This window comes from Nyctereutes procyonoides, unplaced genomic scaffold (genome assembly GCF_905146905.1).
Source record: "Nyctereutes procyonoides isolate TBG_1078 unplaced genomic scaffold, NYPRO_anot_genome, whole genome shotgun sequence".
Lineage (NCBI taxonomy): Eukaryota > Metazoa > Chordata > Mammalia > Carnivora > Canidae > Nyctereutes > Nyctereutes procyonoides.
In genome coordinates this window covers 40,305,275-40,332,029 of record NW_026575043.1, presented here as the reverse complement: position 1 = coordinate 40,332,029, position 26,755 = coordinate 40,305,275, and the positions used below count along the sequence as shown (strand labels likewise).

General features: G+C 44.7%; 1 protein-coding gene across 3 annotated transcripts in view; it reads left to right on the top strand.

The window, feature by feature from the left end:
• The first annotated feature begins 5,256 nt into the window (after positions 1-5,256).
• Positions 5,257-26,755, top strand: part of OSBP2 (oxysterol binding protein 2) — a 175,437-nt gene continuing 153,938 nt past the window's right edge. For 2 of the 3 annotated variants that reach the window (XM_055322760.1, XM_055322759.1), the window contains exon 1: positions 5,257-5,992. In XM_055322760.1, the coding sequence (XP_055178735.1) occupies positions 5,316-5,992 (677 nt within the window). In that variant the 5' untranslated portion in view covers positions 5,257-5,315. The remainder of the gene's footprint in view (positions 5,993-26,755) is intronic. The other variant, XM_055322761.1, reaches the window with a different exon arrangement.

Here is a 26,755-nt window from a genome sequence, read left to right as displayed (position 1 = left end):
GAAGGCCCCCAATCTGGAATTCTAACAGAGACCTTCCTTCCTAACCTGTGCTCTTAGCTCATACAAATCCTTTTCTTTTTTTTAAAGATTTATTTATTTATTCATTCAGAGAGAGTGAGAGAGAGGCAGAGGCACAGGCAGAGGGAGAAGCAGGCCCCATGCAGGAAGCCCGATGTGGGACTCGATCCCGGGTCTCCAGGATCACACCCCAGGCTGCAGGCAGCACTAAACCTCTGCGCCACCGGGGCTGCCCAGCTCATACAAATTCTTTCCTGGGTACAAGGAGACACAAACTACTATCAACATTTCAATCTGTGCCCACAAGCTTAGAAGAGAATCTGGATTTTGAATAAAGACCAATGGGAACTGAAAGGCCTGGGTTTGTTTTGGTTTGGTTATTTATTTTTTTAAAAAATAGGCTCCATACCCAACCTGGGGCTGGCTTGAACTCACAATCCTGAGATTAAGAGCTGCACGCTCTACTAACTGAGCCAGCTAAGTGCCCTGAAAGGCTTGGGTTGTTATCCACTTAGCATTGTGACCTTGGGCTGACCTCAAGTAGAAGTGATGGCTGTGACCAGTTCTGTGGCATGAGGCTGGATCGGCTATCCTGGTCTTCCCACCCACAAGGGCCATCACTGGTTGTCACTCTTTAGCTTTTCCTGTTCCTAAGGTCTGCAGCGGCAACCTGGCAAGGCTTCTTTTGGGGGTGGAAGGCAGGTCTCTGGGGGCTGGTGTCTGGTGTCTATTCTCTTATGACACAGGTGGACTGGCTTTAGGGCTAGAGAACCTTTTGTTTTGTTTTTGTTGTTGTTGAAGATTTATTTATTTATTCATGAGAGACACACAGAGGCAGAGACATAGGCTGAGGGAGAAGCAGGCTCCCTATGGGACTCATTCCTGGACCCCCGGATCACGACCTGACCCAAAGGCAGGCGCCCAACCACTGAGCAATCCAGATGCCCAATAACCTTCTGTTTGAATCTTGTCTCCCCATTTATCCATAGTGTGACTCCAGGCAGACCTTTAGCCCCATGAACCTCAATTTCCTCTTATGTAAACATGGGGGAACTTACGGGGTCATTGAAAAGGTAGGAGGTGAGGTTTGTAAAAGGCCCAACATTTGTAGAACAAAAGTGTTTCGTGGTAATTTTCAATTTTCAGCTGTCAATAGACAATTTTCAGCTGTCTCATGACAGCTGAGAAAACAATATAATGTATTCATGTATACCTATCACCTGGCTTCAACACTGTCAATCCCTGGCAATTTGTTTTTATTTTTTAAAGATTTTATTGTTTATTCATGAGAGACAGAGAGAGAGAGAGAAAGAGAGAGAGAGAGACAGGCAGAGGGAGAAGCAGGCTCCATGCAGGGAGCCCGATGTGGGACTTGATTCCGGGTCTCCAGGATCATGCCCTGGGCCGAAGGCGACGCTAAACCACTAAGCCACCTGGGCTGCCCGTCATTTGTTTTTCATCTGCTCCCCACCCACCTCATTTTATAAAAAGCTGTATTATTTGAAAGTAAATCCAAATATCATATAATTTCACCTGGAAGTACATCAGAATATATCTCTAGGGATAAATCCTCTAAAAATTACAATACCAAAAAATATTACAATACCATTATAACACATATAACAAAATTAACAGTTTCTTAGTATTCCTTAAAACCCACTCTTTGTTCAATATTACTCAATTTTCCCTGAAATATATGTTTTGCAGTTGGTTTGAATCAGGATCCAAACAAGGTTCACATACTGCATCTGGTTGATATGTCAACCAGAAAAGTTGATAACATTTTCTTTTTCCCATTTTCCCCTAAGCCATGTATTTATTTAATATGATAGATTACTTGAATATCGATTTTCCTATTTTATTAATTTGACTGATTGACTCCTTGAGTCATTCAGCATGTTTCTCTGTCCCTTGCATTTCTTTTATACTGATAAAGCTAGAAGCTAGTTTAGATTCAAGTTAAGGGGTTTTTTTGGAGGTGAGAGGAGGGGATAAGTAAAAATACTTCATAGGTGGTGCTATGTGTTTCCTACTGGGTCATTCAGAGGCACATAATATCCTGTCATTGCACTTTTGGTGATGCAAGATCGATCTGTAGATTCAGCTGACATCACTCTGATTCATCCCTTATGAAGTTCCCCATCTATTAAGGACTGGATCCATTATTTCATTTGGGGTTGCCAAAAGATGACATCTTCTTTTAATCTTATTGTTCCTTCTGCATTCATTAGGTAATTTGTCTATAAAGATGTTTCCCTCATAAACTCTTAGGTTACTATATAGAGTTTGTATAAGACAGGAAGGATACAAACTTAATTCTCTCCCTTTATTATCAGTTTTCAGAATAATGAATTGGTGCTGGTAAACTAATGAAGGTAACTTATGAAGTTTTTTTTTTTCTTTATGTAACTTTAGGTATTTGTGGGCCCAACCTACGGATCTTCACATAGTTGATGTTTTGACCCATTGTAATCATTATTATTTTTTTAAGATTTTATTTTATTCATGAGAGACACACAGAAAGGAAGAGACATAGAGGAGAAGCAGGCTCCCCATGGGGAGCCTGATGGGGGACTTGATCCCTGAGATAACGACCTGAGCTGAAGGCAGTGGTGTTCAACCACTGAGCCACCCAGGTGCCCTAATCATTATTCTTTTGGATGCTCAAGTTGTCCTGTCTTTGGCCTGTGGGAGCCCCTTTATAGTTGGCTTCAGAGTCCTTAATAGCCTCTTTACTTTCTGGTGTGACAAGATGTCTCAGGCAGGCTCATCTTACACATTTTCTGCTCCAGACTTGCAGACAGCCATTTCTCCAGCAGGTGGAATCTGGCATTTTTAAATTTAAAAAACTTCCCAGGAGATCCCAGTGTCCAGGAGGCCCACTTTCTGTAGGATACAGGGTATTCCTGATTGTGTGGTATCTACCTAGCTCCCTGTCTCATCTCCTGCCCTGCTCTTTCAAATATGCTGAACTCTTTGTTATTTCTCAGACAAAATGTTTTCTTCTGATCTGGGGCTTTATGAATGCTGATTCCTTTGCCCTGAATGGCCCTCCACTGCCGGCCCTTCGGACTCAGTGCAAACCTTGTGCTTTCTGTGATACCTTCTTCACTCAGTCTGGCAGCTGACTTAGATCCTATCATCCATTTATTGCAGCAGTCAAAACATATCATTAAACTTTTAATAGTTGGCTTCCTTCCTTGGGGCTGCAAACACATCTGGCACATACATAGCAGGCACTGAGCTTTTCCCATTGTTGTGGCTGTGTTCCAAGCCTATTAACCTTGGTCTCATCTGTTTCTGCTCTGGCCTCTGGTTAATTCATTTCACCAGACATTTCACAGAGCTAAATACCTAGAGAATACTTACTGAGCACCTACTATGCCAAATGTGCTTTATATACATGATTTTATTACTCTCAACCAGTGAGGTAGGGATTATTCTCCTTTCACAGATGAGCAAGAAGAAGCTCAGTGAGGTGGCTGAAGGTCCCATAGCTAGGGAGTGGCTGGGCTGGGATTTCCATAATGGATTGGATGCCCAAAACCTAAGATTTTCCCTTCACATCATTGTCCATCAAAGTGTGGTCAATGATCCATCCACATCAGAAGCCCCTGGGGAGCTCATTAAAATGCATGCTCCTAGATTCCACCCCAGACCTACTGACTCAGAATTCCAGGAAGATGGGGATGAAAAAACTGAATTTCTAGTAAGCTTCCTTGGGATGAGCTGAAAAAATTATTATTTTCTCAATAAGTGAAACACACAGTGAAAACATTCAAAAGGTTCAAAGGGTATAAGTGAAAGGCAAACACCCCAACTCCATCCCACTGTTGCCCAGGTCACAGAGGTAACCACTTTTTCTTGACTCAAACTGAAGTTTGAGGACCATCTTTGTTTTTACGTGATATACCAAGATAGGGAGGTCTCTGCACTCCTGAGCTCACACAAAACTGCAGGTAAGACCACCATTCACTGGCAGGTGCCCCAGGAAGGGATCCCAGTCACCAGCAAAGATGGCAAGGAAGTTCTGTTTGGGAAGCGCCTGCATTACTTGTTTCTAGGACTTTCCAGTCTGCTCGTCCCAGCTATCACTGTATCACAGGCTGGTCCCTGCACAGGCAGTCTTGTCACAAGCAAAGATCAGGAAAGAACAGTGGGCAAAGGGAGGATAAGACAGGTTAGGATGAACAGAGAGGAGCCTGGGCAGAGGTCTAGAGATGGAAGGGTCTGGGTGGGAGGCCCAAAGCCAACATTTCCACTTGTATTTCCCATTATTTGTGGTAACCATCGACTTTTCCCTTTAGGAGAGTCTTTAAAATATTTAACCTTTTTGGGATAACAGACTCCTTCGGGAATCTCATGAAAACCAGGGACCTCCTCCCTAGAAAAACGCACAGAGACATAAAATTCTGCAGATGCAGAAGCTTCATGGACTGCCAGCCAGGATCCCCCAGGTATATCCAGGAGGTCCAGGAAGTCTGCTTTTAGATGTTCCTTGTTATATTTAAAACGCTCAGTTTACAAAAACTCTTTCTATATTCACTTAGAGCCTAAACTATGTCGCCACTTGCAGCAAAATGTGCCGGCGCATGAACTAGATAGAGGCCAGCTTGTCAGGAGGCGGCTTCGATCCTAGCGCAGCATCGATGGGGTAAGGACCCATAGACAGGTAATGAGTCCCGTGGGGGCAGGGGGCGTCCTCTTCAGCTCTTAGCGTCATCCGGTTGGGCCCCAGGCTTCGGGCGCGTCTCGTGGTTTCTGAGCGCGGCTGAGGGCTCCCCCACACCCCACTCTCCTGGGTTTCGGGGGAGCGAGCCTACCCCGGCCGGCGGGGGGCGGGGGGGCGCCAGCGCGGGGCTCGGCAGGCAGAGCTGCGCCGGGAGGCGGCGGGCTCCGCATTCATCATTGTTCCCCCGGCGCCTGGCACGGGTTGGGGCGCAGGCAGCGAGGGTGGCCTGAAGCTCGGCGTCCCCTCCGCGTCGCCCGCCCGCGAAGCTCCGGCGCCACAGGTGTTTCCAGGGCGCCTTCCAGGGCCAGCCCTGAGCCGGGCGCTGGCGACGCGAGCGGGGGGACGCGGCCCCAAGCGGGGAGGACAGCAGCCGGCGGGCGCTGGCGGCTCGGGGCGCCCGGGGCCGCGAGGGGAGCTGCGCGCCAGGGGAGCTGCGCGCGCCCGTAACGGCGCCCCCGGCCCCGCCCCCGGCCGCCGCCCCCCGCCGCCGCCGCCGCCGCCGCCGCCGCCGCCGCCGCCCCCGCCCCCTCCCCGCGACTCGGCCGCGCTCCGCGCCGCGGGCTCTATGGGGAAAGCGGCCGCTCTGTGCCGAGGCGGCGGCTGTGGCGGCCGCTCCCGCGGACTCTCGTCGCTGTTCACGGTTGTCCCCTGCCTGTCCTGCCACACGGCGGCGCCGAGCATGAGCGCTTCCACGGCCGGCCCGGGGCCGGAGCCCAAGCCCCAGCCCAAGCCCCAGCCCCCGCCGCTGCCGAAGCCCGAGCGGCAGCCGGTGTCAGAACAGGTGTCGGAGCCGGTTCCCGAGCCGGTGCCAAGGTCGGAGCCTGTGTCCGAGAAGACGTCTGAGCCAAGGCCGGAGTTCAGACAGGGAGCCGAACTGCTGCTGGGATTGGGGCGGGGGTCAGGGGGCCGGCAAGAGTTGGGCTCAAGTGCAGGGGCTGGGCCCTACTCCGAGGCCTCGTCGGAGCAGCTGCCGGCACTGGGGCCAGGGGTGGGCAGCGCGCCCTGGGCCAAACCCGAGCCAGGGGCGCTGCCGGCGTCTAAGCCCCTGCCCCTTCTGCGACCCAGTCAGGTGAAGGCGTCCCTTGGGGTTCCAATGTCAGGGACTGGCACCACCGCCACTGCGCCTAAGGTCTTACTGCCTCTGGACAGCTTCAAGGGCTGGCTGCTCAAATGGACCAACTACCTGAAAGGCTACCAGCGCCGTTGGTTTGTGCTCAGCAATGGCCTGCTGTCTTACTACAGGTACGGACATGCCAAACCGGGGCATCTGAGGTTGGGAGGCTGGTGATGCTGCAGTGATGGTGACAGCGTGTCTGCGGCTGGAGGACACCGCCACTAGCCTACGGGTGTTTGGGACATGGACCAGCAGGAGAAATAATATCTCTGACCAACCTCCCAGGGTGGGGGCCTTGAACTGGGACAGGGGAACCCCCTGTGGACAGGACCTCTGACAAGCTTGGGCTAAAGGAGTGAGTCGGGAGGTGGAGTGAGAGCGTGACCTGGGGCCTCAGGGCCGCTCTGCTCTTCGTAGCAGTGGAGTCTTGGGCAGCCAACCAGTGTCAGTTCCCCTAAGTCTTTGATTCTGCTTCAGGAGCTAAGATCATTGTGTTAGGGATTTAGGGGGACAATCACCTTGTCCAGTCTTTGGGACCCACTGTGGGAAGGAGTGCTTGTTCTCCTCTCCCCCAAGTTGGTCACTTAGTTTATTTCCCACTTTTCCTTACACCCGTGGTTGCCAGGCCTTGGGATGGGCACAGCAGACTCACAGATGTATCAGATACAGCGCCTGTTTTTTAAGGGCCCATCTTAGCATTCTGTAGAGAACCAGAAGCTTCCCGCTGTCACTTTGTTTATTGTAGAAGCAGCAGATTCAAAATTGAAGTCCAGTGGTAAGATAGCTAACATTGTCTGCCCCATGAAAGGGAGAAAGGTACTGAAGTCTTCTCTCCCCCTCTTTGTTTTTTAAAAAAGATTTATTTATTTGAGAGGGAGAGCACAGAGGGAGAGAAAGGGAGAGGGAGGTGCAGACTCCCCACTGAGTAGGGAGCTCCATGTGGGGTTCAATGTGGAGCTCGATCCCAGGACCCCAGGATCATAACCTGAGCCAAAGGCAAAACGTTTAACTGACCAAGCCACCCAGGCACCCCAGACTTCTTTCCTTTCTTACTGAATGTTGCCTTGGTATGTTTCCTGGGGATGGTTGGTTTCAACTTTGAGATCTCTGGTCACTCTATACCACTGGTTCTCATACCTGAGCTGGTATTACAATTCCCTGATGGGCTTGTTGAAACACAAAATACTTGCCTCTCTGCTGAGTTTCTGACGCAGAGGGCCTAGGAGGACCTGAGCTTTGGCATTTCTCCCCAAGTTCCCAGATGCTGCTGCTCCAGACCACAGTCTGAGAAGCAGTGCTCCGTTGTCATGGTAAACAGGAGGGCCCTGCCTTGATGTTTGGTAAAACTCAGGTCACCTTGGTCACTTCACTCAGCCAGGCAGTATCCCTTCGGGTCACTCACTATATAGTTTATATGATCCTTCCTAGCGTTTTTGGAACACAGCATCTGGAAAATTGTCGAGTCTATGATGCCCCTGAGAATTTGGCAGCTCTGCTGAATTCAGGTGATGGTTTCCACTACAAAATGGGGATCACTGTCAATTCCTGGCAGGGAAGAAAATTGACAAGTATTTCTCAAGTGCCTTTCTCAGGTGATATCCTGGTGCCCCTCACCCCACTCAGCTGCACCCTCCAGATCCCACAGAACACGGCATTCTTAAGAGTCAGGCGACCAAACAAGAAATGATTCTTTTCCAAACAGTGTTTTTATTCCGCTTATCCTTCTCTGTCAGGTGTGTAAACCAGGACATGCAGTGATAGGGGTCATCGGTGGTTTGCTATGAAATATGTCACTGTTGGCTATGAACCACACACTCTGTTTTATGTTACATTCATTTCATCCTCACAGCCACACTGTGACATGAGTTCCAGGATTGTCCTCTTGGACCAATGAGGTGTTCTGAGGTTAGACAGGAGGATGTAGTTTGTCAGAAGTCACTGGCCCCATAGGCCACAGAGAGAGATTCTGACCTGGGCCTATTGTACTCCATGGTCTGTGCCTGTCCCAGATGTGTGTCCTAATGCCCACTTATGCCTGAGTTAGTGTTGTTGGGTTATCCGTATTTACCAGGTATTTACTACTTACTAACCTGGAGAGGCCAAGGTAATGTTTATGAGTATAGGGTCCCACAGTTCTAGTAGAAATAAAACCTGATCTCATGCAGTTTTGTTTTATTCTACTCAAAAGATCAAAGATGCCCCATTTTCTTTTCTTTAAAATAACTGGGTGTAGACAGTTGGCATTTCTAGGTTGTCTCAAATGTGCAGAGCCTCTGGCCAACCAAAAAAATTTTTACTGCTTGCTGATAAAGGTTGTAGGGACAGATACTAATTTATGGGAAGGACGAAGTGGGAACAAGTTTCTTGTGGGTATGCTTGCACAGTTCATCTCTGTAGTTTTGTTTTTGGTCATTTCTAGACTCCAAAGTGGACAAAATTTGTTGCTTGACTTGTCTGGGTGGGATGAATGATTCCTGACATTAGTACAGCCCTGTGCTGTCATTTAGTCCCATGTGAGTCTTTCCATGAATACGGCCTCATTCCCGTTTTAGAGGAAAGGAAACTGAGACCAAACGAACAAACTTCAGTGGCTCACCCAGAGGTGCCTCACTTGTGGGTGGCACCCACATGCCAGTGGAGGTAGGTAAGTCTCCAAGTGCAGAAAAGGCCCTTCTGACGTAGAGCCCAAATGGCCACTTCTTCCTTGCACTCCTGTTCTGCCTCCTGGAAAAGCCTTTGGTCTGCCCCTCCTTGTGCTTCTCAGCACTTCACATGTTTGACACAGCTCTCCTGTCCCTGCCTCTGATCTAAATGGTCATCCTGCCTACTGGGGTCAAGGACAGAGCACCCTCCAGGCCTGTCGCTCATAGTTCTGACAGCAGCAGGGTGGGTTATCCGGGCTCTGTCTGTGCCCAGTGCTGTACATATACCCTCCTTGGAACCCAGCTCCCACTGATTCTCCTAGTGTGTGTGGCTAGAAGAGAGGCATGACTCAAGTGCTTGTGAGCTGAAGACAGAGTGAGAGAATTTTTATTCATGATCTTTCTCCCATAGGGGCCATGTAGAGCCAGATTTAACCTATTGGGGTGATGCGCCTGGTGGAGAAGGAATCAGAGCTGTTTCTCTTGCAAGCTTCCCTTTTGGAAAGACCACTCTAATTTTATTATGATTTAAATATTTTATTTATTTATTCATGAGAGACTCACAGAGAGAGGCAGAGACATAGGAAAGGGAGAAGCAGGTTCCCTGCTAGGAGCCTGATGTGGGACTCCATCCCAGACCCCGGGATCACTCTCTGAGTCAAAGGCAGACACTCAACCACTGAGCCACCCAGGTATCTCTTTTTATTATTATTTTAAAACTAAGTGAGGCCTGGTATTCAGAGCAATATCATCAGAGAAAATGTGGGCACATATTTTTTGTGCTCCCTCTCCTAGCCCATCCTCCAGCCTGCCCTGCTCAAGGGTAACCACCATCCCAAATTTGGGTTACTATCCTCTTCTTTCTTTTTATTCAGTTTTATCTCATCTATATGCAGTTTTAAAAGCCCCATATTTTTCATTTCAACCATTTTTAACTTTATAGAAAAGAGTATTGTACAATATATGATTTGGGGGGACTGATTCTGATTGCTTTATAGCAGTCCGGAATGTGAGTGTACCTCTTTTTATTTTTGCATTCTCCTCTTGATGAGTGACCATGACACTTCTTGTACACATGCAGGAGCTTCTCTTGGGTGAAATCGCTGGGCTCTAGGCATGTGACTGATCACCTTACATAATGCCAAACTATTTTCCAAAGGGTTGTACCAGTTTATACTCCCACCGACAGCTAATAGATTTTGCTAATCTGCATCCTTTGCAACACTTGGGATGGTCAGCATTGATTTTACCAATCGAATGGGTATACTATGGCATCTCATAGTATAGACCTGAATTTCTATCCCCATTATTTTTATCTTAATATAAAATCATTGGAGGTTTGGATTAGAATTTCTCTGTTAACTATGGCTTTCTCAGGTACTTCTGCCCTGGATTTTGCTTCAGGAGCTCATTTGATCACTGAAGCTTATCCTAAAAGAGAAAGTACGTAGTGTCAATAGCTGGGCTTGGTAACAGTCCTATTGTCAGGATTAAAAAATGGTCTTTGTAAATATTCACATATAGAATCAATTTCTGGGAAGTTTTTTTTTTCTTTTCTTTCTTTTTTTTTTAAGATTTTATAATATTTATTTGACAGCAAGAGAGAGCACAAGCGGGGGGACTGGCAGGCAGACTGCCAGCACAGCAGGGAGCTGGACTGAAGGACTCAATCCCCGTACCCCGGGATCATGACCTGCACCAAAGGCAGATGCTTAACTGACTGAGCCACCCAGGTGCCTCTTTTTTTACTTCTTTCCAACAAGGTGCAAGGAATCTAAATAAATACAGGAGGTGAGGTTCTTATTCCATTGCTGACATGCTTCATCACATGTCTGTTTGGAGACAAAGAGAATATAGTTTGTGCCTGCTTTTTTTTTCTTTTGGTTGTTAGTTCCCATTTTAAAAATCTTATCCCCAGTTCTCATCTCATAGAGAACATGTCATGACGTGAAATTAAGGAAAAATTCCTAAATGATGTGAAATTTTCAAAGACATCGCTTTAGCAAGTCCTTAAGGCAAGAGTGTCCCATGCGTGAGCTTTCTCAGCATTGATGACAAAATTGATTTGGTTAAGCAAAATTCTGTTTTGTTTATACCAGTTGCCTATTTGGTGACACTATAAATGACGTTTGTTTCCCAGGAAGGGAGTTCAAACAGAAGCATTTGTTTTCATTTATTTGTTGTTCAGACTGATCTGCATGGGGGAGGCATGGCTAAACCAGTTAGCAAGGAAGGCCCCAAAGAAATTAGCCGGGTCTGTAAGAAAGAAGGCTTCGGTCAAGTAAGAGTACATTTTTTTTAAAAGATCTTATTTATTTATTCATGAGACACACACACACACACACACACACAGAAAGAGAGAGAGAGAGAGGTAGAGACAGGCAGAGGGAGAAGCAGGCTCCCTTTAGGGAGCCTGATGTAGGACTCGATCCTGGGTCTCCAGGATCAGGCCCTGGGCTGAAGGCTGCAGTAAACCACTGAGCCACCCAGGCTACCCAAGAGTACATTTTGAAAGTCCCCTGGTTGAGGGAGACCACTGAACATTTGGTGAGCCGGCCCCCTGTGGGGTGGTGCTAGATCAGGTCAGAGAAGATGGCGCACCAAGACATCTTAGACTCCAGGATGGATTTTGTACTCATTCTTCCCATGCGACCATCTCTCAAAGGCAAACTCTCATGGAGACTGGGTGCCAGGAAATAGTAGTGTTCTCAAACGTCACTCTAGGTAATACTTGAGGGACAGAGATGGGAAAGACTCTCCAGTTGCCAAGTGTCCGTTAGAGTGCACGTCTGCAGGTTAAGCCACTGGGGTCTTTACCCTAGAAGATGGGCCTTATCATACTGGATTCAGCTTTAATTTAAAATATCATTTGTGGGGCGCCTGGGTGGCTCAGTCAGTTAAGTGTCTGCCTTCAGCTCAGGTCGTGATCCTAGGGTCCTGGGATGGAGCCCCGAGTTGGCTCTCCGCTCAGCAGGGAGCCTGCTTTTCCCTCTCCCTCTGCTGCTGCTCCCCCTGCTTGTGCACACACACTCTCTCTCTGTTACATTAATGAATAAAATCTAAAAAATATATATCATTCAGTGTTTCATACCTTAAGACTATTAGAAGGGTGAAAGGGAATGCACAGGTTGACAACGTGTCCACATTTGTTTGAAGTGTATTTTCTTAACATTTAGCAGAAGGGTGTGGCAAACAGGTCACGGGTGGACCTGCAGCATATTTTGGAGGAGCACAGTACACACCAGTGTTCTTAGCAAAGTCTGGTGACACAAATTATAATTTTCCCCACCGAGCCTGCTCCTCCTGCTAACTTTTCTCTTTCTATGAATAGCTGAAAACTTCTGAGTCATGCTTGCTGCCTCCTCCTTCTCTATTCCGACATCAGATGGAATTGCGAGCCCTGCCTGTCTTTCTCCTCTAGTCCCTCCTCTCCATTCCCAGTGCCACGTTGGGTTTCAGGTCTGCCTTCTGCTTCACTGGCGTCCCAGCTTCCGACTTCTGCCCCGGACAGCGTATCCCCACCGTGGTGCTAGCTCCCTACCCAGTCGCCCTAGAGTTGACTTGTCTTCTCCAGGATTCTTTATCAACAGTTCCTTCCTTTATGTTCATACATATCTGCTTTGGTTTTCTCCTATCTGAAATACCCACAGTGGCCCCTGACTGACCCAAAGACCATGTCTTCTCTGGGAACCATATACACAGGGTGCCTGTGTGGGCATCTCTGCAGCAGCTTTGTGCCAAAGGAACACCATGGCCAAGTTCGGCAGCTTCTTTGTATTCTGCACGGAGCCTAGGAGGTGCTTTGCCACTGATATGTTCTCAGTAGCTTGGCTAATCTGAATGGAAGAGTGAGTGAATGAATGAGAATTGCTTGCAATTTTATGAGGTTTCAGAAAGCCAAGTATGTTAGTGCCAAACTTGGATTTTTCTTAATTTGTTTTCAGTTTCAAAAACTTGTTTGCTGGAATGAGATTGGGATGATAAGTGGGAGATTGCTGGCTTAAGCCTGGAGTGCCAGAAAAGCTGCAGTTATGAAATGTAGATTATCTGGATATATTATGTTGACAGATTTGACTGTGTTGAAATAGGCTCTCCGGTGAAATAGTAGCCTCTCTCTGTGGTCCTCATTTGTATTTCCATAGGGTTGCAAGTGTTTATACATGTGGTCTGTATATACCTAGGATGACTTGTCACTTTGTAAAGTGTAGAGGTGGTTGAAGGAATGGGGAACAAAGGTAAAGCTATTAAAAGGGCTTTTCTCAATCTTATAGCTCCCTCAAATAGTTTCATATGTACTGGAAGGTTTGCTCTGTCTGCACTCCATGTATAAGACCCTGTGGGAAGCTGGCCATTGATCAGAGGCAAGGCCTTCATCCTAAAATGTTAGATCCAATTGAATAACAGCTCCTCACATCTGTGGGGTTGGGTGCAGGTGTCAGAACAATGTCCAGTTCATGCTTTCAGTGAGGAGTACAGGACAGAAGTGTTGTTCTGTTATATGGAACAAGTGGGAGTTCAGGATAGTAGTATGGATAGCTCATGGACTCCACCCACCTCATATGGTGGAGACCTCTGGCTAGGGTCCTGTTGGGATCTCCAAAACTAGCCCTCCAGTTTCCTTAAGGAGACAAGAGGACTCTTAGGACTCGGCATCTCTTTGTGTTCACAGCTGTGCTTTATTACAGTGAAAAGGGGCAAAGCACCATCAGCAAAAGGAAAACAGGTACGGGGTAAAGTCTGGGAAAACCACATGCAAGCTTCTGAGGGTCCTTTCCCAGTCACAGGACATGCTCAGTTCCTCCAGCAATGAGTTGTGACAATATATGTGAAATGTTGCCAGCCAGAGAAGCTCATTAGAGACTCAGTGGCCATGTTTTTAATGGGGGCCAGCTACGTGTTCACTGTCTGCCTGGTGCATACCCAAAGTCCAGACTGCCAGGATTAAAGCAGGTATTCAGCGTAGACCACAATTTTGTGCAAGTAGTTTAGGCACAGTGAGCCACCTTTAGCAATTAGTGAATGAGCCCCCCCCCCCAAATCCAGACTCCCAGATGACAGCCAAGGGCAAATCTTTCAAAGGATAAGTGGTCTTAGGCCAACTATGTCATTTCTATTCTGCATAGCTCTGACCTCTTTCCTCCTTGCAGACTTAAGTAATGTCAGGCAGGGTTAAGGGCCAACACTCACTTTGGTTTAGGGAGAAGGAGTGCTTACATTTGGCATTGAGTGGCAGAGTAGCTTCTTATTACCTATCAGAGAAGACACATGCCAGTCTTGCAGTGCGTCAACATGGCCTGCTGCTCTGTATGCTTGACGGCCTTCTCTGTTGAGCCTATGGCCATGTGGTTGTTCCTTTATAGTTTCATAGACACTTTCATAATCTAGACCTTTCCTGAAACCCTTTGGTGACTTGACTTTGCATATGACTAGGATACACTTGCCATATGTTCTTCCTTCCTTTACAAGTATTTTTGTGTCTCTGATAGAATCTCTGGTCTGAGTTCTTCAGCTGCTGCTGACCCTTGTGACTTCTTCAGGGAGGGTCTATTAATTCAAGACTGGGGCCTGATGAGCAGTCTGGAACATTTGTGACAGTAAACATATACTAGCTTTGGTTGTATCATTTACTGAGGGCCAAAAATCTATAAGGCAGTGTGGGAGATGGACATGCATACCATCATAAAACAGTGGTGTGGAGAAGGAGGGAGGAAATCCATACCGATCCTGGCCATTTGGTAAAAGGCCAGCAGGTTCAGACATAGTGCGTTGGGGGAGCTCCCTGGGAGCTGGGTGTTCAAGACTGCAGCTCCTGTAGTCTTCTGGGATATAGTTGGCAAATTATATCACGCAAAGAAAGATATGTCTGTGAAAAGAATGTGGGGTTCCTTAACTAAGATCAACGTCTGCTTATCCTGGGAGAGAGAAATACACTCCACTGTAAACTGACATACAGAGAGTAGGAGATGGTAAGAAACACTCTGAACAAATTGAAATTGGCAGCTTTGATGTGTGGTGAATCACACATACCAGGTGCTGCCACACAGAAATGTGGCTTTAGGAGGCTCCTTTCATAATCAGACACATGAAGCAAACTGTCAGTGAGTTTCAGGGTCATCCTGGGTGCTGTATATTTTTTCCTTTTACATGGGACTCTTTCCTGCGTCTGTTTCTATTTTTAGGAGTTCTGATCACTAAGCTTCACTCCTCTTGACACCTCAGCACACGCTCAGCCACAGCTCCATGCATTGAAGGCCGATTTAACAATCTTGACTCACACCATTTGATCTGTTTTGCTGGGCTATTTGCCTAAACCAAGAAGAGGGCATATGGTGTTGCTGAGCTTGCATAGGACACTGCCAGAACGTGTTGTCCTTTGAAGCTGCAGTAGGTACTCTCTTCCTGAAATACAGTGTGTAGCTTTCCTGGGCACACCACTCACTGCCCTTCCAAGTTGGGTGCCTCCCTCTCTCCCTCTCCCTTGATCCCTGGGCCTTGATCCATCTTTTTTTTTTTTAAAGATTTTATTTATTTATTCATAGAGACAGAGAGAGAGAGGCAGAGACACAGGCAGAGGGAGAAGCAGACACCATACAGAGAGCCTGACGTGGGACTCGACCCAGGGTCCCCAGGATCACACCGTGGGCTGCAGGTGGCGCTAAACTGGTGCGCCACCGGGGCTGCCCCTTGATCCATCTTCTACCTAACTTGCCTTATTCCCCTTCTGCAACCAACATGCTGTTCAGTCTCTCCTTCAGATCTCTGCACTGAACATCCTTTCAGCAAGGAGATCCCCTCTTCATTGCTATAGACATCCTAGCTGACAATCTTAACTCCAAGTCATCTCAAGATGAACCTGCCTGGATTCCCCTGCAGTCAGCTGGGCTAGCAGAACCATCCTTCCTCTGATGCCCTTTGGTGTATTATGTCATTTGGCCATATACCCCTATTTGCAGGATGTTGTTTTATTTCCCTCCATTAGATTAAAAACTGGCTCCTCCCCTCCAGAGCCTGAGGCTGCGTCTTCTTGACATAGTGTCCCCTGGGGTGCTGGGCAGTCACTTCTGCTTAGTAGAATCTCAAATTTCAGTGAAGACTTTTTTTTTTATACAAAGCATTTTATAATTTTAATCTCTTTATATGTTATAAAGACCCAATATTAAGTTTAGACTATTACAGTAGCCCAGGGGGAGTCACTGTTTGCCAGGAGAATAGAGTGACCATGGAAGCTACTACACAATGCTCATATTTTCAGCTCCTTTTCTGAGGCTTAGCATGAGCCAAAGAGATGTGACAGTATTGAGAACTCATTGTACTCATTTGTATTTAAAACTCGAGTTTTAAATACATATGAATAGATAGTAGTAACCCCCGTGTACCCCTTACCCAGTATCAACAATTATTAACTTTCCAGCCAATCTTATTTCATCTCAGTCCTCCACCTGCCAATACTATTTCAAAGTGAATCCCAAATATCACATTTCACCTGTAAATGTTTCAGCATGTAGCTCTAAAGATTAAGGATTTTAAAAAACGTATCTACAATACCATTGTTATACTAAAATTAATAATTCCTTATTATCAACAAATACCCAGTGTTCACAGTTTCAATTGTCTGAAATGTCCTAAATTTTTTTTTTGATACATTTGTTTGCATCAGGACCCAAGTAAAGTCTCCCCGCAGAATTTCACACAGTCTGGGTTTTGCTGATTGTATTTTCTTGGTGTAGGTTAACATGTTCCTGTGGCTTCTGCAATTCTTTAACTTGGCAGATGGATCTAGAAACTTGATCAAATGGTAATGTGTTCTTCCATCAGGAGCTCATAATGTCTGGTGGCTTTTTGGTTTGTGATGTTAGCTGCTGGTGATCATCAGTCTTCAATGAGTGTAATTCTATCACTCCTTCCTTATTTATTAGTAGGAATACCTCTTGAGAGAAACTTCCCATCGTCTACTACTCTGGTTACTCAGGGGTACAGTTCACACAGGAAAGGCAGAACAAATTCTTGATTCTTTCCCTTTAATCACAAGCTCTCAAAATCATGAACTGGTTCTTATCTTCAAATGGTGACAAATCCATGTTGTTTGTTTTCTCAAAAACACTATAATCTCATGGACACAAACATGTTGCCTGTGTTTGCCTATGTTCAGCCCACTGTTGTATTTCCCTTAATGATGCTCATACTATCCTGCCTTGTCTTTGCCCTCCCAAACCTGGAGCTAGTTAAGGCTCCAATTTCATTCTTTTGCATGTAGACATTCAGTTTTTCCAGCACCACTTGTGGAAGAGACTGTCTTTTCCCCACTGAGTGGTCTTGGCACCCTGGCACCATATATGTAGGGGTGAAAGATTTGAAAAACATCTATACTGATTGGATAGGACACCGTGCCATTTTCAGGGTCCACCTGCAGCTCTGTCATCTGGGACTGTGGGAGGTTAATCTGAGAAGACAGACCTCTTAAGTTCACTTCCATGCACATCTCTAGATTTCTGCAGCTGGCTAGTAAGCCCTCCACTTACTAGTGCAAAAAGAATGATTGTGATAGCCTAAGAGAAGGTGTGTAGAAATTAAAAGCAGACAGTTAGGTTGCTGACAAAGATTGCTGACATTTTGGCACAAGAGACTCCTTTTTCTTTTTTTTTTTTAAGATTTTATTTTTTTATTCATGAGAGATAGAGAGAGAGAGAGAGAGACTGAGAGACAGAGAGGCAGAGAGAGGCAGAGACACGGGCAGAGGGAGAAGCAGGCTCCATGCAGGGAGCCCGATGTGGGACTCGATCTCGGGTCTCCAGGATCAGGCCCTGGTCCAAAGGCGGCGCTAAACCGCTGAGCCACCTGGCTCCCCAAGAGACTTCTTTTTCATCTTCCCCTCATCCCAAACACATACAGCCACTGCTTATCCTCAGGACCAGCTTCATCTCTGCCTTTCCAGGATAATCTTTGGTTTCTTCCTCTACTGTCACACCCCAGGGACAGTGGGCTCTGTGTACATCCTAAGAGGGGAGGAGGTAGATGAGAGTTAGAACTGGGCCCTCAGCTCACTTGTGCTCCTGGATAAGGCAGCCCCCAAATAAATCACCCCAAAAACTCAGAATTTAAAGCAAGGGTGGTTTATTCTTGCTTGCATGTCTGCAGATGACTAGAGCAGCTCTGCCTCCAGCAGTGACACCTAGGACGCTCCTCTGCCTTGAACGAGTACAGTAACAGAATCAGTCTTCTCCCTATGATGGTAGAAGTACAGGAGGGCAAGCAGGAAAGGAAGCACCCCAGTTCAAGCCTGCACACCTTCACTCTGGTCCATATTCCATTGGTTGAATCAAGGCACATGGCCTTATCCAATATTGGTGGGGCGATCCTGCAAAGTCCTATGATGAAGGGTGTGGTCATGTAATTGTAATTCAGGAAGGACATTAGGAATTGGGAAAAATTTTTCAGTCTTTCCCAGCTTCTAACCTTCCTTCCAATAATCACACTCTTCATCTGTAAAGCAAGGGGGGTAGACTGGGTGGTCTGTGGGGTTCCTTTTAGCCCCAACCTCCTGGGAATTTGATGAGGAAACAATTGGAAGAAGTCAGGGGAGAGATGAGATATCAAAGATGATCTCTGCCTGGCACTGGGCTTGGCCCAGAAATGCCTATTGACTTAGTGGCATGGAGATCAGACTCCAGGCAGCCGCAAAGCTGGTGCTGACCTAGTAGAGAAAGAATGGGTGAAGCTTTTGCTGAGCCATAGATGGGCTAATGGTGTGTTTCCTGTTCCCAGTTTTGGGAGACTTGCAAGCAGACTCAGTGGGGCGGGGCGGAGTGGTGGTGGTGGTGGTGGTGGAGAACACTGTCTTTTGCTGCATTGCTCACATGCTTGACAAGAAAGACACCTTACTTGAGTTTTCCATTTTTAGAAAATGAAATTATTTTGCCAGTTGCAGGCACAGAAGTAATTTTATTCTTCTGAGCCCCGCAGTTCTCCTAAGTTTGAATTTATTTTGCCTGCCAGTTTACTGAGTCATTGCCTTCTGGAGATGGGATTAGGGCATTCCTACCAATAAGCAAATTCCCGTAGTGCTTTTTGTCTCCCTTGCATTTACCTGAGTGCCTCGCAACATGCCCTGCCTTTGCAGCCTTCTAGACATTAATGGTTTTGGGCTGCAGGCTTCCTGCCTCTTTTCTCCTGTCAGCCCTGGTTTGTACTTGGTGACAATATGTCATTCATGGGCATGTGCAGCTCTTTGAGGGTGGGACCAGTAGCTCAAGTGTTGTTTGTTTCCTCCCAGAACAAATCAGTTCTCAGTAACTATTAGCCAGATATACACTGTACAAGCATGTCATCGGAGCCTAGGAAGCTGGTGAGCAAGGTTTTCCAGGTCCTTGGATAAGTTGCATAATGTAGGAAAATCTCTGGTAGAAAGGAACTTAAAAGTTGTCCAATCCAACCATCTCTCTGTCTGTTGACTTCTTCCTATGACATCTTTGCCCCATTAGCACCAGCCTCTGAGCAAATCTCTCCAGTGACAAAGAGCAACCTGTATCTCCCAAGACAAGCTGGTATTCCTTGAATAATTCTGGCTGTTAGAAACTTCTTCCTCTGTTGAGCTGAGATGGATTTCCAGGCAACATCTGTCTTCATTGGGTTGTATCTCTGTCCCACACAGCCATACTCTTCATCCTCACTGGCTGGCTCAGCATCCCTGTGTATTTTCTCTTGCTCTGTAACAAATCATCCTGAAATTCAGTGGCTTAAAACAATAATAAACATTATCTCATAGTTTCTGTGGGGCCAGAATTCATGTGTGGGTGATTAGTTGGGATGATTCTGGCTTGGGATATCTCATGAAGGCTGCACTCACTTGAAGGCTTGACTGGGGCTACAGGCTCCATTCTCAAGGTGAGTCACTTATGTGCTTAGCAAAGCACTTGTTGGCTGTTGATAGGAGTTCTCGGGGCCTCTCTTTGTAGACCTCTCCAAAGGGCTGCTTGAGTATCCTCACAACATGCAAAAAGCTGGCTTTCTCCAGAGAGCGATCTGAGCGAGCAAGCAGAGAACACAGTGGTTGGGTTGTTCTTGTTTGTTTGTTGTTTTGTTTTATTTTTTAAAATCCTTTTGACTTTTTTTGACTCTGTCATTTCCACAGTATCCTGTTGGTTATACAATTAGCCCTGCCGGGGTGGGGGAAAGTCTCTAAACCTCTGTGGCCCCCACTTTTATCATCTATAAGCAGTCATACTTGGCTGTTTGAAACAAACCGTGAGGAAGTACTTGGTAAACACTTTCATCACTAAAAGGGATTTTGTTTTGTTTTTGTTTTTTTTATAATAAATTTATTTTTTATTGGTGTTCACTTTGCCAACATACAGCATAACACCCAGTGGTCATCCCCTCAAGTGCCCCCCTCAGTGCCTGTCACCCATTCACCCCCACCCCCCGCCCTCCTCCCCTTCCACCACTCCTAGTTTGTTTCCCAGAGTTAGGAGTCTCTATGTTCTGTCTCCCTTTCTGATATTTCCCACACATTTCTTCTCCCTTCCCTTATATTCCCTTTCACTATTATTCATATTCCCCAAATGAATGAGAACATACACTGTCCTTCTCCGATTGACTTACTTCACTCAGGATAATACCCTCCAGTTCCATCCACGTTGAAGCAAATGGTGGGTATTTGTCATTTCTAATGGCTGAATAATATTCCATTGTATACATAAACCACATCTTCTTTATCCATTCATTTTTTGATGGACACCGAGGCTCCTTCCACAGTTTGGCTATTGTGGACATTGCTGCTAGAAACATCGGGGTGCAGGTGTCCCGGCGTTTCACTGCATCTGAATCTTTGGGGTAAATCCCCAACAGTGCAATTGCTGGGTCATAGGGAAGGTCTATTTTTAACTCTTTGAGGAACCTCCACACAGTTTTCCAGAGTGGCTGCACCAGTTCACATTCCCACCAACAGTGCAAGAAGGTTCCCCTTTCTCCGCATCCTCTCCAACATCTGTGGTTTCCTGCCTTGTTAATGTTCCCCATTCTGACTGGTGTGAGGTGGTATCTCATTGTGGTTTTGATTTGTATTTCCCTGATGGCAAGTGATGCAGAGCATTTCCTCATGTGCCTGTTGGCCATGTCTGTGTCTTCCTCTGTGAGATTTCTCTTCATGTCTTTTGCCCATTTCATGATTGGATTGTTTGTTTCTTTGGTGTTGAGTTTAATAAGTTCTTTATAGATCTTGGAAACTAGCCCTTTATCTGATACGTCATTTGCAAAAACCTTCTCCCATTCTGTAGGTTGTCTTTTAGTTTTGTTGACTGTATCCTTTGCTGTGCAAAAGCTTCTTATCTTGATGAAGTCCCAATAGTTCATTTTTGCTTTTGTTTCTTTTGCCTTCGTGGATGTATCTTGCAAGAAGTTACTGTGGCCAACTTCAAAAAGGGTGTTGCCTGTGTTCTCCTCTAGGATTTTGATGGAATCTTGTCTCACATTTGGATCTTTCATCCATTTTGAGTTTATCTTTGTGTATGGTGAAACGGAGTGGTCTAGTTTCATTCTTCTGCATGTGGATGTCCAATTTTCCCAGCACCATTTATTGAAGAGACTGTCTTTCTTCCAGTGGATAGTCTTTCTTCCTTTATCGAATATTAGTTGACCATAAAGTTCAGGGTCTACTTCTGGGTTCTCTATTCTGTTCCATTGATCTATGTGTCTGTTTTTGTGCCAGTACCACACTGTCTTGATGACCACAGCTTTGTAGTACAACCTGAAATCTGGCATTGTGATGCCCCCAGATATGGTTTTCTTTTTTAAAATTCCCCTGGCTATTCGGGGTCTTTTCTGATTCCACACAAATCTTAAGATGATTTGTTCTAACTCTCTGAAGAAAGTCCATGGTATTTTGATAGGGATTGCATTGAACGTGTAAATTGCCCTGGGTAACATTGACATTTTCACAATATTAATAAGTCTGCCAATCCATGAGCATGTAATATTTTTCCGTCTCTTTGTGTCTTCCTCAATTTCTTTCAGAAGTGTTCTATAGTTTTTAGGGTATAGATCCTTTACTTCTTTGGTTAGGTTTATTCCTAGGTATCTTATGCTTTTGGGTGCAATTGTAAATGGGATTGATTCCTTAATTTCTCTTTCTTCAGTCTCATTGTTAGTGTATAGAAATGCCATTGTTTCTGGGCATTGATTTTGTATCCTGCCATGCTGCCAAATTGCTGTATGAGTTCTAGCAATCTTGGGATGGAGGCTTTGGGTTTTCTATGTAGAGTATCATGTCATCGGTGAAGAGGGAGAGTTTGACTTCTTCTTTGCCAATTTGAATGCCTTTAATGTCTTTTTGTTGTCTGATTGCTGAGGCTAGGACTTCCAGTACTATGTTTAATAGCAGTGGTGAGAGTGGACATCCCTGTGTTGTTCCTGATCTTAGGGGAAAGGCTCCCAGTGCTTCCCCATTGAGAATGATATTTGCTGTGGGCTTTTCGTAGATGGCTTTTAAGATGTTGAGGAATGTTCCCTCCATCCCTACATTCTGAAGAGTTTTGATCAGGAATGGATGCTGTATTTTGTCAAATGCTTTCTCTGCATCTAATGAGAGGATCATATGGTTCTTGGTTTTTCTCTTGCTGATATGATGAGTCACACTGATTGTTTTACGAGTGTTGAACTAGCCTTGTGTCCCAGGGATAAATCCTACTTGGTCATGGTGAGTAATTTTCTTAACGTACTGCTGGATCCTATTGGCTAGTGTCTTGTTGAGAATTTTTGCATCCATGTTCATCAGGGATATCGGTCTGTAATTCTCCTTTTTGGTGGGGTCTTTGTCTGGTTTTGGAATTAAGGTGATGCTGGCCTCAGAGAACGAATTTGGAAGTACTCCATCTCTTTCTATCTTTACAAACAGTGTTAGTAGAATAGGTATGGTTTCTTCTTTGAACGTTTGATAGAATTCCCCTGGGAAGCCATCTGGCCCTGGACTTTTGTGTCTTGGGAGGTTTTTGATGACTGCTTCAATTTAAAAGGGATGTTTTGAATGTAAGGATTTTGCTAGTAGTAAATGCTTAACTGTTGAAAACCTACCGTTTAAGCTCACACTTCTGTCTATCATGTACAGTCAAAGAAACCAGGGATGGATTTGCCAGAGGATGAAGAAGACATATTTGAAGGCTCTTTTGGGTATAGCCAGGCTGTGGTCTATCCTTCTGGAGTTCAGGAACCTTTTCATAGGAGAGTGCTCTGTGCTGATGAGGCCCTCTCTTGTTCAGCCCAAATGGTAGAGGAGAGACAGAAAGTCATACACTCTTGATGGATTCTGCAGAGGCCCGAGAGAGCCACCACCCCATGAACCTGGACCTTCATCCTATGTCTTCTTCATCCTCTTCAACATCTGTTTTCTTCACTGATCTGAACAAGTGGCTGGCCTGTCATACTGACTGAATGAAACAGTGAACATGACGAGGAGGGGTGTCAGTTGTTTTAAACACAGTCTCTGGGAAGTTGGTGACAGCCTGTGGTGTGAGGCCTATAGTTTCACAGGCTGCTGTCATGTTTTGATAGGAGTTCAGCCATTTTTGCTTCACTTGAAACCTGGAGGGAGTCAGTTTTACATAAGATTATTCCATCTAATATTAATATCAATGTGCATCATCTTGGAGGCCATGAAAGGAAGAAGTAGAATTCCTGAATAAATTACATGTCTCACCATCAGATCTGTAAGCTTGTATTGTAATCTGTGCATTTAAATTTGTAATTGGCCTCGGTGTGTTAAAATTCCATCCAAGTGTTTCCTTAATTGACTTCTAATTTGTAGCGTTTCGGTCTTTTGCTTGGCTTGCTAACTGGTTTTCTTTTTTAGAACCTCCTTTGCTTAGTGTAGTATTTTTGGGGGGTACGTTTAGGGCTGCTGAAATTTTAAGCCAACAGAGCACTTATAAAAGGAAGAATCTAGGTTGCTGGAACATTCTGTAGATTATGGCTGCAGCTACAGAGACTGTGTGATGATTTAAAAAAAAATCTGTTTTCAACTATCCTGAATGGTTCTGTGCCCATGACTAGGTCTTGAAATAAATCCAGCCCTGTGCCCTGGGGACCTGTCATCTTTTATCTCCTCCTGAGACACTCAGTGCACAGCCTCATTCCTGTGCCTGGTCACTGGGATTCAAGACGTCCCCTTCACCATCAAACTAGTTCAACTTAGTGGCACCTGACTGGCTCAGTTGGTAGGGCATGTGACTCCTGATCTCAGGGTCATGAGTTTGAGCTCCATGTTGGGTATAGAGTTTACTTTAAAATAAATAAATAAAATCTTTAAAAAGAAAAAAAGTAGTTCGGACTGCTGTTGGTCATCACTACACACAGTGAAGAACTTTAAATGCAATGGATTTTTTTTTATTATTATGGGGAATTTCAAACATATAAAAGTAGAGATGTTGGTATAATGAGCCCCATATCCCCATCACTCAATGTGAGCAAGTCTTACCTTTAGGTCAGTCTATAGCCTCTCCACCCTCACTTAATTTGAAGCAAGTCCCAGACATCTTTAACCTAATTTTAATAATTAGTTTAAAAATGATTTTAATAATAATTAATATTTATAAATATTTCAGTATGTATCTCTGTAGAGATGAAGGTTTTTTTTAAAAAAATCAAAATGGCATTAATATGCCTAAAAGTTTAACAATGATTCTTTGATAAGATTAGATATCCAGTCAATATTAAAATATCCTCATTAATTTAAAATCATTTCTACAGTTTCTTGAAATCAGGATCCAAATAAGATCCATTTATTGCAATTATTGATATTTCTCCCAGGATTTTTTATTTTTTTATTTTCTTATTTTCTTATTTTTTTAAAGATTTTTATTTTTATTTATTCATAATAGAGAGAGAGAGAGAGGCAGAGACACAGGCAGAAGGAGGGGCAAGCTCCATGCAGGGAGTCTGATGTGGGACTCGTTCCTGGAACTCCAGGATCATGCCCTGGGCGGAAGGCAGGCACTTAAACCACTGAGCCACTCAGGCTGTCCTCCCTGGATTTTTTAAAATAAACTTTTTGTTTTGAAATAATTTCAAATTTAGAGGAAAATTTCAAGAATAGCACAAATAGCTCCTATGTACCCATGTACTCTCAGATCCCCCAATTGTTACTATGCTCTACATTCTCTATGTCATATTTATACATCATATTTCTTAAGATTTTAAGAGTAAGTTTCAGACATGATACCTATTACACTTAGTGCTTCAGTGTGTATTCCTTAAAACAAGGGCATTCTCCTATATCCGCAGTGTAAACATTGATACAATGCTATCATCTAGGGATGCCTGGGTGGCTCAGCGGTTGAGCATCTACCTTCAGCTCAGGGCGTGATCCCACATTAGGCTCCTTACAGGGAGTCTGCTTCTCCCTTTGTCTCTGTGTTTCTTATAAATAAATAAATAAAATCTTTTTTAAAAATACTATCATCTAATCCATGGATGCCATCCAGATTTTTCCAGTTGTCTCAATTATGTCCTTTAGAGGTACAAGAGCCAATTCAGGATTGTTGATCGCATTTGGTTGTCTTACCACTTTAGTTTCAGTCTGGAACAGTTCCTCCATTTTTCCTTGTTTTTCATGACCTGGAAATTTTTGATAAATATATGCCAGTTACTTTGTAGATTGTGCCTCAGTTTAGGATTGCTTAGTGTTCCCTTATGTTTAGATTCAGGTCCTACATTTGTGGCAGGAATACTGCAGGATATACTACCATGTCCTTCACAGTGCATCATATCAGGAGGCACAGGATGTTGATTAGTCTTGCTAGTAGTGGTGTAACTTTTATCATTTGATTAAGATGGTGTTTGTTGCCAGATTTCTCCACTGTAAAGTTGACTTATAATTATTAATAAGTAATTGATCAGAACCAATGAATTCGTAAGTAAGTAATCGGAATTAATAATTAATTGGAATTATAAACAATTAATTAGAACCAGCAAATAATTGATTAGAATTAAATTATAATTTAGATACTTGGAATAACCCCAGAATAAAACTAGAATATAACTAATGTGATAATTAATTAAGAATTAAATTAGAATGTATTTTATGGGGAGACACTTTGAAGCTAGGTAAAACACAATTCTTTAACAAATCCCACTGGTTTTTAGTACCTTTTGGTTATTCTTGGCTGAATCAAATAAGTTATTGTTTTGATAGTTGCCAGTTGGTGATATTTCTTTAAACATATTTTTTTTATTCTTTTTTATTTATTTATGATAGTCACACACACACAGAGAGAGAGAGGCAAAGACACAGGCAGAGGGAGAGGCAGGCTCCATGCACCGGAGCCCGACATGGGATTCGATCCCGGGTCTCCAGGATCGCGCCCTGGGCCAAAGGCAGGCGCTAAACCGCTGCGCCACCCAGGGATCCCGGCGATATTTCTTTTTACACCATTCCTTTCACATTTATCAGAAGACATTGTACTATAAAAGGAGCTTTTTATTTAATTATCTGTTCATCTATTCATATCAATATGACCTCATAGATTTTTGTTTCATCCAGTGGGTTATTATCAGTAACTCTCATTTATATTGCTACTCAAATTTTCCCAGCTTTGGGTAGGAGGAGTCATTTTAAATTGGCCCCTGTGTACTTTTGACATTACCCTTCACTCTGAACATTTCCTTACTTTTGGAACAACAAGATATTCTTTTTTTAAAAGATTCATTTATTTATTCATGAGAGACACACAGAGAAAGAGGCACAGACATAGGCAGAGGGAGAAGCAGGCTGCCCAATGCAGGACTCCATGCTGAATCCTGTGAGCTGAAGGCAGATGCTCAATCGCTGAGCCATCCAGTCATCCCACAACAAAATATTCTTGGTTTGTCTTATACTGGAATGTGCATTTATGTAATGAACCCCATCCCTTTTAGTGGAAAATGATATCTAGAAGCCCAGTTCTGGATGCTGGGTGTACTCATTGTCACTGGGACATCATTGCTTCTGGTTCTCTCGGTGGATAGAGATAGTTTTTTTCTCACTCTCTCCTTCCATTTTTCCTACTTCAAACTCTGACAAAAAGAGCTCTGGCTCCTACTATCCTCAATATATTTAAATATTTGCTCAGTTTCAGGTATGAAACTACTCTCTCAGCCATGCTGACCAAGTTCCGTCTTTTCCTTCACACCCAGTCAGGCTCACTGAATTTTCTTGACCTTAGTGTTGCTCATCTTTGATGCCAGCCATACCTCTTTACCTCAAGGCCTGGCTGCCCTGATGCT